At 46.6% G+C, this 14,257-nt stretch overlaps 1 protein-coding gene across 1 annotated transcript; it reads right to left on the reverse strand.

Annotated features, from left to right (window-relative positions):
- Nucleotides 1-1,088: 1,088 nt before the first annotated feature.
- Nucleotides 1,089-4,703, reverse strand: LOC116506174 (uncharacterized protein K02A2.6-like; the record flags this gene model as incomplete). Its single annotated transcript, XM_032213825.1, has 4 exons — nucleotides 4,526-4,703; nucleotides 3,353-4,063; nucleotides 1,821-2,776; nucleotides 1,089-1,718 (listed from the first exon to the last, which is right to left on the reverse strand). Coding segments are annotated over exons 1-4 (2,475 nt in total), but the record flags the coding sequence as incomplete, so codon positions are not given.
- Between the last annotated feature and the right edge of the window lie 9,554 nt (nucleotides 4,704-14,257).

Raw genomic sequence — 14,257 nt, forward strand, 5'->3', positions numbered from 1 at the left:
TGATCCTGGGGGGCGAAAACTTACACCCCTCAGAGAGGGCACGCAATTTGGGGGTCCTCCTGGATTCACAGCTGACACTGGAACATCATCTGTCGGCTGTGACCAGGGGAGCCTTTGCCCAGGTTCGTCTGGTGCACCAATTGCGGCCCTACTTGGATCGGGAGGCACTCCAAACTGTCACTCATGCCCTAGTCACCTCAAGTCTGGATTACTGCAACGCGCTCTACATGGGACTACCCTTGAAAAGCGTTTGGAGACTGCAACTAGTCCAGAATGCAGCTGCGCAAGTGATATTGGGTGTACCTAGGTACCCATGTTACACCTATCCTCTGCGAGCTGCACTGGCTACCCATTGGTCTCCGGACGCAATTCAAGGTGTTGGTTATTACCTTTAAAGCCCTACATGGCTTAGGACCAGCATACCTGCAAGACCGCCTACTGCCACATTCCTCCCAGTGGCCGGTAAGATCCCACAGGGTTGGCCTCCTTTGGATGCCGTCAGCCAGACAATGTCGGCTGGCGGCTCTCCAGAGGAGAGCCTTCTCTGTGGCTGCCCCAAGCCTTTGCAATGAACTACCCCCAGAAATCCGGACCTCACCCACTCTCATGGCCTTCAGAAAAGCTGTCAAGACCTAGCTTTTCCGGCAGGCCTGGTGCTGTTGACCTCATTGTTGATTTAGAGGTTCGGAATGAGGGACGCGACCACAGGGTGAACAGCTAACAGGATTTATTCCAAGCTAAGTATAACAGCGATTCAGTTCATAACCAGCCCGCCAAAACCTTATATACTCGGGCTTCAACCAATCAGAAACAAGCATTCAGCCGGCAACAGCCTCCCTCGCGTCCTAACCAATCCGGACGGAGGAGGCTGTTGCTGGCCAGCACAAAGGTGCTGAATACAAGAACAGCGAGGCCATTTACATGGCTTATACATATTAATGAGGCTATGAATATTCAATACCCCTTCCCCCCAGTTCCGCGCATGCTCCGCGGGTGGAGCATGCGTAGTCCTGTAAGTAGGCGGGGCGGTGCCGGACCCGCCCTGATCTGCGCAGTTCTCCACTAGTCGTCGGCGGAGGAGGACCTCCTTGTGGTAGCTCCTCCCGGAAGGGGGTGTAGCTCCAAGGCACGCCTTCTTGGGACGGCCCAGAAGGAGGGCTCAACTGTACTGGTGAGTAGGGGCGAGGTGGCGTGTCAACTGTGCTGGTGTCGTGTTTGGAAGGCGTGTCGGGAGGGAGGACCCTTGGCCTCGGTGGGGACTGTTCTGCGGCGGCTTGAGATGATTGTGGACGTTCCCGGCAGGGGGCGCTCGGGCAGGTTGGGCCTGGTGTGGCGAAGGCCCGCGGCGTGTTTCCTCCGGATTGAGTTCTCGGTTGTGGACAGGAGAGGCCTGGAGTGGCGAAGGCCTCAAGCTGGGTGCCCGGGCAGGCGGTGCCGGCATCGGTTGGGTCCGGGCCGCCGGCTGGCGGTGGGAGGCGTCTCCTCAACTGATCCAGGTGACGCCTCCATTGGGATCCGTCAGCCAGTCCGATTCTAAAAGAACACGGGCCTGTCAGGGCAGTCACAGTGGCTGGCACCCATCTAGAAGGCCCCGAAAATGCCCGGGCCCACACCGCGTCCCCTACTTTAAATGAACGGGAAGGGATAACCCCCAGGTTGCTCGGCTGATCCCCTGAATACAACGGATGTAGCCAGTCCAGGGGAGTCCGTAGGCGCCTGCCCATCAAGAGCTCCGAGGGGCTTCGGTTGGTCGTTGGGCAGGGAGTGGAATGTTGGCTTAGCAGGTAAGCCGCCACTTTCTCCTGCCAGTCGCCCCGGTCCATGCGGCCCAGTGCCTCTTTTGCTGAGCGGACCGCCCGCTCCGCCCGGCCATTGCTGGCCGGGTGGTACGGGGCTATGGGCGCATGTCGAATCCCTTGCATGGCCAGAAACTCCTGGAACGTGGTGGACATAAATTGGGGCCCGTTATCAGAAACAATCAGGTCCGGCAACCCATGGGTCGCGAACAGCCTTCTCAAGGCCCGGACCGTACTCTCAGCTGTGGTGGAGCCCATCAGGATCAGCTCCACCCAGCGGGAGTAAGCGTCCACCACTACCAAGAAATTCTGGCCGTGAAAGGGACCGGCAAAATCTAGGTGGAGGCGTGACCATGGGCCTCTCGGAGCCTCCCACTCACGAGCCGGCCCAGCTGGGGGATTAGGCCTAGACTGTTGACAGGGGTCGCAGCGGCCAACATAGGCCGCTATCTCTGAGTCCAGTAAGGGCCACCAAACATAGCTACGGGCTAATGCCTTCATTCGTGCTATGCCCGGATGATCCTTATGGAGCAGGGACAGGACTTGTGGTCGCAGCGCGGTGGGGATCACCACTCGATCCCCCCAAATGAGGCACCCCCCGTGGAGGGAGAGCTCCGCCTGCCGGATTTTAAAGGGCTTGAAGCCCTCTGCCACTTTGTCCACTGGCCATCCCCTCAAGACCCAGGAAGCGACCTGGGAGAGGATCGGATCGGCCTTGGTACAGGCCGCGACATCCGCGGCCGAAATTGGGAGACCGGAAGACGCGATGGACAGGACTGAGAGACAGGGCACTAGGGCGGTGTCGGTCTCCGGTAACGGGCAGCGGCTTAAGGCATCGGCATGCCCCAGCTGCTTGCCTGGACGGTACTGCAGCGTATAAGAATACGCTGCAAGGAACTCCGTCCATCTAGTCATTCTGGGGGAGAGGATGGGGGGGGTCGGCTTGTCACCTGCCAAAAGCCCAAGGAGTGGCTTGTGGTCAGTGACAAGGGTGAAAGGCCGACCGTAGAGGTAGTCATGGAACCTCTTAATCCCGGACACTGCAGCCAGAGCCTCCTTGTCTATCTGGCTGTAATTACGCTCCGCCGAGGAGAGTGTCCGGGAGTAATAGGCCACAGGGGCCTCTAAGCCATTTGGGAGGACATGGCTTAGGACGGCCCCGACTCCATAGGGGGAGGCGTCACAAGCTAACGTCAGAGGCATCCTGTCATTGTACTGGACTAGGACTGCCGCTGACGTCAGAGCTTCTTTGACAGCCGCGAACGCATGCGCTTCGCGGCTCCCCCAGCGCCAGGCCGCAGATCGGTCGAGCAACCGATGCAGCGGCTCGGCTAGTGACGCCTTGTGCGGTATAAAAGGGGCGTAAAAGTTCAGAAGCCCTAGGAACGCCTGTAGCTCCGCCTTGGAGGTGGGAGCAGGGGCGTTCCTAATGGCAGCTACCTTAGACGGTGTAGGGTGGATGCCTTGGGCGTCAATCATGAAGCCCAAGAATTCCACTCTAGGAACAGCAAATGAACATTTGCTGCGTTTCAGTTTTAAACCCGCGCCCCTGAAACGACTGAGGACCTTCCGCAGTACTTCGATGAGTTCTGAGCGGCTGGAAGCAGCGATCAGGACGTCATCGAAATACGGAACCACGCCCGGCAGCCCATGGAGCAGCCGCTCCATCAGGCTTTGGAAGATCCCCGGGGCCACGGAAACGCCGAATTGCAGGCGGCGACAACGGAAAGCCCCACGATGGGTGACGATGGTTTGGGCAGCCGCCGCATCGTCATCCACCGGGAGCTGTTGATAGGCCTGCGCCATATCCAGTTTGGCGAATGTGCAACCCTGCCCCAGGGAATGGAGCAGGTGTTGCACTACAGGGACTGGATAGGGGTTTGCCTGAAGGGCCAAGTTGATCGTCGACTTGTAGTCGGCGCAGATCCTCACCGACCCGTCTGGTTTAATTGGGAGGACGATGGGGGTCTCCCAAGGGGAATGATCAACGGGCTCGATGACTCCCTGCGCCAACAACTTATCCAGTTCGGCGTCAACCTTGGCCCTTAAGGCAAAAGGCACCCTACGGGCTTTCAGCCTAATGGGAGCAACCTGAGGGTCTAAACTTAAAGATATGGGGGTCCCTTTGTAACGGCCTAACTGGCCGTCAAAAACGTCCGAAAATTCCCTTAAGGTGTCCTCGAGAGTGCTAGGAACCACCCGGTGGACCCCCCCAATTGATAATCCCAGGGCAGGAAACCAATCCAGGCCCAGAAGGGCCGGCAAGTCATCCCTGACTATAAGGATGGGTAGCTTTCCCCGGAATTGGCCATAACATACAGAGATAGGGAAGGATCCCAGCGTAGGAATCACCCTCCCTTGGTAATCCCTTAGGGAAACCTCAGATTGCCTTAGGCGTTTCTGGGGCACTTTAGGGCACAGTTTGGCGAAGAGAGACCAGGGCAGGAGGGACCGAGAAGAGCCAGAGTCCACCTCCATCCGGCACGGCTGACCTTCCAGCTGGACGGAGGTCGAGACCTTCCGGGCCCCTGCAACGGCTTGGCTCGCCGTACTGTCAAAAGTAGATGGTTGACTGGTGGACTGGTAGCAATCTTCCGACCTCTTCGGTGGCCGCTGCTGCTGGCGGCGCGGTTGTGCCTGGGAACGGCCGGGAGATTGAAGGAACGAGGGTGCCGGCAATAATGCCCTGCAGACCTTAGCCAGGTGGCCTTCGCCCTTGCACCGATTACAGATGGCATTCAAAAATGGGCAAGCCTGGCGTTTATGACGGCCTCCGCAACCCCGGCAGGGCACTGCGGACGCCTGTTGGGCTGCAGGTTGCGGTTTCGGCTTCCTTTTAGGCACAGTCCTCATCTGGGCCACCACTTCTTCCTCTGGATCCTCATAAGCCAGGTCGTCCTCGACCATGTGGGCTTGTGGCGATGCGTCAGGCGGTGCTCGCTCTGGTGTGGCAATCTGTAACCGCTCAATGTCGGCCGTGGATTGCTCAGATAGTTCAGCGGCTCGGGCAGTTTCCACGGCCTGGAGGAGTGTAATTCGGTGATTTCGGAACATGCGGCTCCGCAGGTTGACATCGCGGACCCCGCACACAAACTGTTCCACCAAAGTTTCCTCAAGGTTGGAGAACTCGCACTGGGCAGCCACCATCCGCAGAGCCTCCAAAAATTGACTGATGGATTCATTCTGTTTTTGGACTCGCCTGCGGAAGGCAAAACGGCGAGCGATGACTGAAGGGGTGGGTGCATAGTGATTCTTCAATCTGGCCATGAGTTCGTCCCACCCAAGTTTGTATGCTGGCCGTGGGGCTGCCAAAGCTCTTGCTGAGGCGAACATAGATGGCTCGCAGCATGAGAGGAAAAAGCTGCATTTTTCCTCTTCGGTTTGAGCCTGATTTTTGGAAGCGATCAGGTAACACTCAAACCTCTCCATAAACCCTTCCCAAGATTCTCCAGCCGAACCAAAGGGGGCAAAAGGAGGTAGAGCAGATGTCATCCTGACGGTTGTGAAGGGAGAGATACTGAGGGCCACAAAAAAAAAATTTTTTCCCTCTTCAGGCAGCGTTCGTTGCCGGTCTGGAAGGCGGCAGCTAACTGTCTGTCTCTCTCTTTCCACCCTAGCGTCGCGGAATCGCTGATCCCATCCTCGTCGCCAGTTTAGAGGTTCGGAATGAGGGACGCGACCACAGGGTGAACAGCTAACAGGATTTATTCCAAGCTAAGTATAACAGCGATTCAGTTCATAACCAGCCCGCCAAAACCTTATATACTCGGGCTTCAACCAATCAGAAACAAGCATTCAGCCGGCAACAGCCTCCCTCGCGTCCTAACCAATCCGGACGGAGGAGGCTGTTGCTGGCCAGCACAAAGGTGCTGAATACAAGAACAGCGAGGCCATTTACATGGCTTATACATATTAATGAGGCTATGAATATTCAATAGTTGAGGTCCATGCTGACTGAAATGAATGTATCTGTATCGTTTTAACTTGTCTTATTTTATTTTTACTTCTTTTATTTTCTTTCTCTTCCCTTCAGTAAGCCGCCCGGAGTCCTTCGGGATTGGGCGGCCTATAAATAAAATTAAACTTACTTACAAACTTACTCAATCTCATGTGGTCTACATACACATTAACTATGATTTTTATGGGCACCTCCATGTACAGAAGCTGGATGTACTAGATATTGGGAATGAAAAATTGGCTTTTGGACCCGGATTGTTGTTTGGGGGCAATATGCTGACTCTGTAAGCCGCTTAGAGAGGGCTGAAAGCCCTATGAAGCGGTATATAAGTCTAACTGCTATTGCTATTGCTTCATGTTCTGGTAGTCAAAATCCAAAACTTCATCTCTTCCTGTAATACACTCTGTGATGCATTTAATTCTTGTCAGTTTAATGAAATTTGAATTTATTCTTGCAATCTTATTTCAGAAACGGAGAGCCTACCAGAGTTTTGGTCAATTGTGAACAATAGAATTGGAACAGTGGTGGGATTAAAAAAAAATTATTACCAGTTCTGTGGGCATCGCTTGGTAGACATGGGATGGCTTGGTGGGTGTGGCTTGGTGGGCATGGCAGGGAAAGAATACTGTAAAATTTCCATTCCCTCCCTACTCCAGGGTAAGGTTACTGCAAAATCCCCATTTCCTCCTGATCAGCTGGGACTCAGGAGGCAGAGAATAGATGGGGGGGGGGCAGTCAGAGATGGTATTTACCGGTTCTCTGAACTACTCAAAATGTCCGCTACCGGTTCTTCAGGACTGGTCAGAACCTGATGAATACCACCTTTGAGTTGGAATCTGATAGACAGTGACTCTCCTGTGCTTAAGATTTTAAGTTTTTTCAGCCTAGGTGGAGATATTAGAGCCAAGCAGATGTTTTCTTGTTAAGTTTTAGTCTTCAACCCCATTTTATATTATTTTACTTTATTGTGAGCTCACTCATGTAACTAGCTATGGGCAAATTCAGTGGGTACATTTATACATTTCATGTGCATGTTCTCAAAAATATGTAATATTCTTAGAGACTTGGGTTTTTTTAATCCACAGGCAACAGTTCATGGACATTATCCTTCTGTTGCCTTGGCAACCAGCAGAGTGCCTCAGGATTAGGTAGACGGAAAGTTGCCCTGTTAATAACAATATTAATTCCCATCTATAATATTTATAATTGAATTACAATCCCCTAAAACAAATAGATTGCATGAAATCGAGAAATGCTGATTCTAAGTGATGTACTGTAATAATCACACTTCTAACAAGCCTTATTATTGTTCAGCTGCCACCCGATCTAAAGCTTAGAAATAGCCTGCTAATGTACCATATATGCTTGCAAATAGTGAGGTTATTTCAGCCATAAACCACTCCTTGGGTATAGTAATTTTGACAGATAATGGAAGCAAATCGTCATTCTCTTGTTCTGCTGAAATACGCTGGTGCCCCCTCCATAGAGTTTCTGTGGTGTGATCTGTCTATGTCAGGGCCGAAAAGCTCCATTGACTAAAGTGTCTTCCTTAAAAAGTAGTGAATTTCATTTATATAAGCCTAAGGAGAGACTCTGCATAGAGTGATGCTTGGTGACACAGCAATTACAAAGGAGCTTTCAGAAAGTCAGGACTGTCTGATCCTATTACATTGTACACCAAATGAGGCAGATACCGATGGCCTTGAAAAGCAACTGGAATTTGTTCTCCGAATTCTAAATGCCTCAGAGGTTACTCCAAACAGTCTTAAAATGCCAAATGCTTTTAAAAGTAGGATGGGGCTATGATTCAGCATATGCGTTTATTCTGCAATGCATCTGGGGGTTCCCCTTCAGAAAGGAGAAATATAAAAGATCAAACTTCCATCTAGAATAATTAGTGTAACTTAAAGTTGCTCAATTTTATCTTTATTACTGCCACTCCTTCATTGTCGTCGTCAATATCTGATATATGTTTGTTTCATCCAGGGAAAACCTTATTTTTAAGGATGAGCTATTTCAAATTAAATAAACATTATTTTATCTCATATTTTAGTATGATTCAACATCATCCCAAAGGGGTTGCTTTTTTTTCTCAAGAGGCAATTGGATTTTGCTTTTCCTTGAAGGCGTTTTGCTTCTCATCCAAGAAGCTTCTTCAGTTCCGAAGTCCATCAGAAGTTCAGTCTGTCAGAACTGAAGAAGCTTCTTGGATGAGAAGTAAAACATCTTCAAGGAAAAACAAAGTTTAGTTGCCTCTTGAGAAAAAAAGCACCTTTGGGATAGCCATGACCTGAATGATTCTCCATAAAGTAGACAACTCAATACATTACCATGTAGTAATCCCCCAACTCTGTATTATGCACACTTTTCCTACATCTTATGAAAGTTTCCATGATAGAATATATTACTTTTTTTCTTGCCAAACCATGGTTATTAGGATCATGCCAGCAGAATGAATGAATCCCGCTTGAAAGCATGAGAGGGATTTAAATTTAGAGGAATCATAGAAAACATAAGGGTTGAAAGAGACTTTGTAGTTCATCCCCCTTCCTACTGCAGGTCTACTACTATTAGCAATATGGTGTATTACACTTCCTAATATTCATTTAGCACCTGCATTTTGAATACATTCTTGCAAATATGGTGGGAGAGGAATCCAGAAAGGTCTTTTCAAAAGGTATGTTAACTGTGATAACAAGCTTTACAGTTTTTTTAAAGGATTAAAGGTAAGAACAAATGGATTTCAGAAACTACAGTGACAAAAAGATCAGCCCCCATTCTCAAATTTAATTATGAAGGATCCTCCTGTGTTTTATATCCCTACAGTCCCACTTAATGATTAATTACAGTGCCTTTTATTGTCTCCTATGTTGATTGCATGTCTGACATCACAGGCTGCTTAGCACATTAATTTAACACCTTTGCTAATTGCTCTGCAGTGCTAAGCTTTAATTTTATTTTTCTTCTGTTTCTGAGGAGTGGGGTGAGGGGGTTATTGCTGTTAGATGAAGCAAGACCTTTATAAGTATTGGGCTATTATCTATAACATTGTTTCTCAACTTTGGCAACTGGAAGATGTGTGGACTTCAACTCCCAGAATTCCCTAGACAGCATGGGGAAATGAATCCACACATTTTCAAGTTGCCAGAGTTGAGAAACATTGGTTTATAACATCTGTTCATACAGAGCATGAGGACCAGAAGGAAAATTTGCAATTTTTATAATATAGGTCTAAGCACATTCCTGATTTGGAAATGCTTACTCCACCCCAAAGAACACCTTATTCTTATTTTCTTTCTTTCTATGGATAGCGTGGAGGTTCCTTGCCTAGATATCTACAGCTCTTTTTAGGACAAAATTGAGGCCAGTGGCTGTTGTACCAAGAATAGATCAGTGCTATCTGAAATGTTGGTGCGGGCAGTTCAACCTGGCAAACACTCCCAATTTATACTGAGTGGAACAATTGAGAGATGGTGGGTGGCCCTGAAGCTGCCAATTTCAGATCCAAAAATACTTCTTCATATAGAAATTATTTTGTCAAGTGATTCTCACCTTGCCCCCAAGAATTAGATGTACAGTCACGATGCAGGGACAATAAGATGTGATTTCTAATTCTCGTGTCTTGAGCGACACTTTCCTCCACCCATAAATGACATCTATTCTCAGATACTTTCACCCTGAAATTCATGTGGCTTTTACCAAAATGATAGTTCAAGTGGCACCTTTTGCCCTAACAACATGATGATATTCCAATCTTCATCAACAAGACTGCTTTTGCATAATAACCTAGAACAGTGATGGCTAACCTATTCAACGCTGTGTGCTGAAAGCGCACATATGCACTCATAATGCAATACATGTGTGACCCTTATGTGTGACCCCTGACCCCACGTGTGTGTGACCCCTTGCCCCACATGCATGCACATGTGGCTCCACTCATGTGCATCACGACACCCCTGTGCACGCCCCGCCTCCCACGCATGTGTGGCAAAGAGCCAAAAATTAGCTGGCAAGTGGGAGATGTACGCGCATGTGCAGTGGAACTGAACTGGGGCAACGGCTCGCATGCCCTCAGAGTGGGTTCTGCATGCCATCTGTGGCATGCGTGCCATAGATTCACCATCACGGACCTAGAAGATGCATTTTGTTATTAAGTATGTATCCATATTATAAGACTATGGGGGAAAGATTTTTCCTTGCTATTTGAAAGCAGCATTGTGATCCATAGTTACTACTAAAGCTATATTGGTTGCCCAACCTGAAAGGAAATTTAATAGGCAATTTTAAGCAAATACATTTTTCAGAGTTGACAAATATATAGTTATTGACTTTTCTGAATGACTGGAAGCAAATGAATACTGCATACTCAAAGAACTAACTTCAGGTCTTCTAATGTGTCATGCTGAATTAAGAATGCTCACTTTTGGAATTTTGTGATTTCAGGGGCATCTTAAGTCCCTTCAACTGGTATTTCATTCTATTGGCATTTCCATCTGGGAGAGATGGGAGTTGAAAGCTAGAACATCAGAAAGGATTCCAACTTATTCTACTGGTTTAAAACATAATGTCTCTCTCACAGACTATGGGCAAGGCCTTCACAACCTTCCAAATAAGGAACTCTTTATATTGGTATAGTCCAGGCCTCTTCTAATATAGAAAGGCATTCACACAAAGTTTTATTTCAATCAATTAGTCCGACCAAAAATGCCATTGACTATACAGGTAGTCCTCAACTTATGACAATTGAGCCCAAAATTTATGTTGCTAAGTGAGACATGGTAGGACCTTGCTTGTCATAAACGTTAAGGAATCACTGCAGTTGTTAACTTAAGTAACAGGGTTGTAAAAGTGAATCAGGCTTCCCCTTGACTTTGCTTGTCAGAATATCACAAAAGGTGATCACATGACCCGGGAACACAGAAACCATCATAAATATGAGTCAGTTGCCAAGCATTTGAATTTTGATCACGTGATCGATGTCGCATTGGACCTACGGGTGAAAAACTGTCATAAGTCATGTTTTTCAGTGCTGTTGTAACTTCAAATGGTCACTAAATGAACAGTTGTTAAGTTGAGAACTACCTGTATATTGTATCTTCAATTTCTAAAACTGAGCAAATGGCAGGGATTTATAAAGACATCTGGAAAGGAAATCAGCATGCCTTTTGCAATTTCACTTAACATCTGTGTATCCTTAGACATGCATAGTTTAATCTTTGAGATCAGCACATGCTGTGAGAAAGATCAGCCAAGTACTGAATGCATCCCACAGTGGCTTATTCTGCCACAGTCCTGGTGACTAATGTTTCGTAATGTTTTATCTATCCTTTAGGGCTTGAGAGACAAAATATAGTGAAAAGGGAGAAAGAGCTGATTTCTTTCATAAAGCTCGTTAGGATTTCTTTCATCATATTCTGTTGTTGTTGTTGTTGTTTTTAATGTTATTATTATAGACACAAAGACATAGCTGTCATTCTTTAGCAGGTGTTGGCTTCTACGTGCATCAAATTCTTCCCCAAAATGTAGAATGTTGTAATGTATAGGCGTGCTACATGTGCAGATCCAAGCAGTGTGTCAAATGCAGTTGACAAATGAAAATTTTGTCAGTGTACTCATAACCCTGGGACCACTACAGTTTATGGCATAATCTTTCAACTTCAGTTTTCAAATCTTGATGCTCTCTGATCTTCAATTGTTTATTTTCTGTTCTATTATCCATTGATATTATTGTTCTGACCTAGGCTTCCCAAAAGCACGAAGCCGACTCCTCATCCCAATAAAACCCCTTTTATTTAGTTTAAAGTTAATTCCTCTCCAGCAAAGTCCCGGCCAACAGCCTTTCAAGAGATTCCACAACTACAGACCTTTATCAGGCTTGGAGGGCTGCCAGGCTGATATCTTCCAAATGCCACTCTGTAGCAGACAACAGCAAGAAGTCAGGGACAGATCTTCACTCTAATAATTGTCTCCTGGAAACTCCCCACCCCTTTCACACTTTATTCCCTATGGGAGTGGCCATTCACCATTCACTTGTGGCTTTACTCCGAGTCCACCCTGTTCCTTAGCTGTTCCCTTCTCCTGGTAGTTCTGTGCATGCACAAACTGGGAACAGGCTCCAGTTGTTCTTCTGCCCCACTGATATCCAACTCCGAAGATATGCTGAAATAATCTAAGAAATGTGGATAACATCCATACATCCATAGAGCTGAGGTGGTGCAGTGGTTAGAGTGCAGTACTGCAGGCTACTGAGTGCTAGCTGCAGTTCGGCAGTTCAAATCTCATCAGCTCAAGGTTGACTTAGTCTTCCATCCTTCCGAGGTGGGTCAAATGAGGAATCAGATTGTTGGGGGTAATATGCTGACTCTGTAAACCACTTAGAGAGGGCTGTAAAAACACTATGAAGTGGTATATAAGTCTAAGTGCTATTGCTATTGCTATATGCCTGCCTCATTTGAAAGACCAGAATGAGACAACTCACTATGGCCAACTCATTGCAGGAAAACTCGCTGCAGGACAATTCAACAAATACAAAAGTTAAATTAATTTCAACAGAACCATAACCAATAATAATAATAAAGCAAAAAAAAGGTAATCCAGGAATACATCAGCTACAATAATTTCGATGAAAACATGGCCACCAATAATAAAAGTAACTGAATGAAACAATTTATACAGCATTGAATTGTCCTGCGGTGAGTTATCCTGTGGCTCATTGGTTGCAGCAAGTTGGTTGGATGAGTTGGTTGAAAAGAAGATAGTAAAACATTGGTTTTAGTTCATTTTTTTGTCCATGAAAAAAAGCTTCTTTCTTTCAATCCTAAACATCTGACACAAGCTTTTTTTTACAAGAAATCACTGAGAAATCAGTTCGTTTTTTGCTCATTGGATGCCCCAGCCCCTCGATGTCTTGCTTACTTGAATGTTATTTGCCTAATTTATAATCCATTTCATAATGGATTATAATTCATTTTATCAGACGCCCAGTCTATCGCCCACCTTGATTTTCCCTGCTGAGATATGTAGTATACTCCTTCAGCTAGCAACATCCAGAAGGAAAATGTATTGTCTTGCAACTTTGAAGTACATTCTATTTGGCAGTGCACAGAAGCTACAAATTTTTTTGCAAGACTTGTTATAAAAATCAGTTTGGAGGAGGAATATATATATATTAGGAAAAATAACATCAAGTAAATGCGTTGGAGCATGCACTATATATTCTGTGCCCAAGGCATTTATCACATCATCAAGACATAATGATTGTGTGTGCTTGTCCTTGCTTATACTTTTATCTATTACTAGCTGATAATCTGGTGTTGCCTAGATATTTATTTATAGGGGGGAAATGTCCAGACCAAACATAATTTCTAATGTTGGATTCTCCCCCTTACCAGAGGGAGCCCCCTTGTGGAGTACTATGAAGCTGTTACCATGGAAATTCCACTGCGTTGCACAGTAGAAGCCATTTTACAGCAGTACAGTAGAAGCCATTTTGAGGCACACCAGGCTGTATCTTAACAGAGTACACACACCGGGAAGTGTTAGGGGTGTCTTACCCCCAGAGTATTTTTTTCCAGAGAGTCATCTGTGTACAAAGTTTGGCTGAAATTGCTCAGGCATTCCAGAGTTATGCTGGATTGTGAATCTTCTATGTTTTCTTTGAATATTTGTAAATAGATATCCTATACAAAGATGCTATTGTTTGCTCTTCCTGTTGCTTCTTTGCCAGTTAAGGAACCTGACTTGCCAAGACATTTCTCACAGCTTGTATCTTATAACTTATAATAAAATACCTGTACTAGAAATAAGCACATGTAATTCAGATAGTAGAAAGAGATTTAAAATATGGAAAACTGCTATGGGTAAAAAAAAAACACCAACAACAACTAAACATTGAGCTGCTGTTAAAAGATAGAGAAGCTTGACATCAAGGAAATGCTATTATTCAAAAGGAGAGAAAAACCTGAGAACAACTTCTTGTAATGGGCTGCATTTGAGAGCAATTTTAAGTTGATTGGAAATCCATGAGTCAGCACTGTTTCCCTCCTGAGGCTGTGGTTGCTATAATTAAGTGAACTGAGTAGAAACACCATTTCTGAAGAGAGCAACAGCTCAAATAACAAATACAGAGAACAGGGGGAAAGGAAGGGGACCACCTGAAGCATTATTACAATTGGTTGCACACTCAGGCAAATGTTTAGTCTAGCAATTTGCAATCTGGCATTTTTGTCTACCTATTGGATCTTTTCCAATCATCCCATCTTTTAGTCAGGCTGATCCTACTCTCAGAACTAAGGGGGAAGAATCTGGTTTGAAAAATCTTCCGTTATACCAGGGCTGTCAAACTCGATTTCATTGAGGGCCGCATCAGCATTGTGTTTGACCTCGGGAGGCGGGAGGCGGGTAGCCAGCTATACATCACTCATGTCAGGGTGCCTGTGGTGGCCCGAGAGCTCTGCCAGTGAAAATGGGCTGTTTCCAGGGTGGCCTCGTGGGTCAAATCTAA

Source organism: Thamnophis elegans, chromosome 3, assembly GCF_009769535.1.
Source record: "Thamnophis elegans isolate rThaEle1 chromosome 3, rThaEle1.pri, whole genome shotgun sequence".
In the NCBI taxonomy this organism is placed as follows: domain Eukaryota; kingdom Metazoa; phylum Chordata; class Lepidosauria; order Squamata; family Colubridae; genus Thamnophis; species Thamnophis elegans.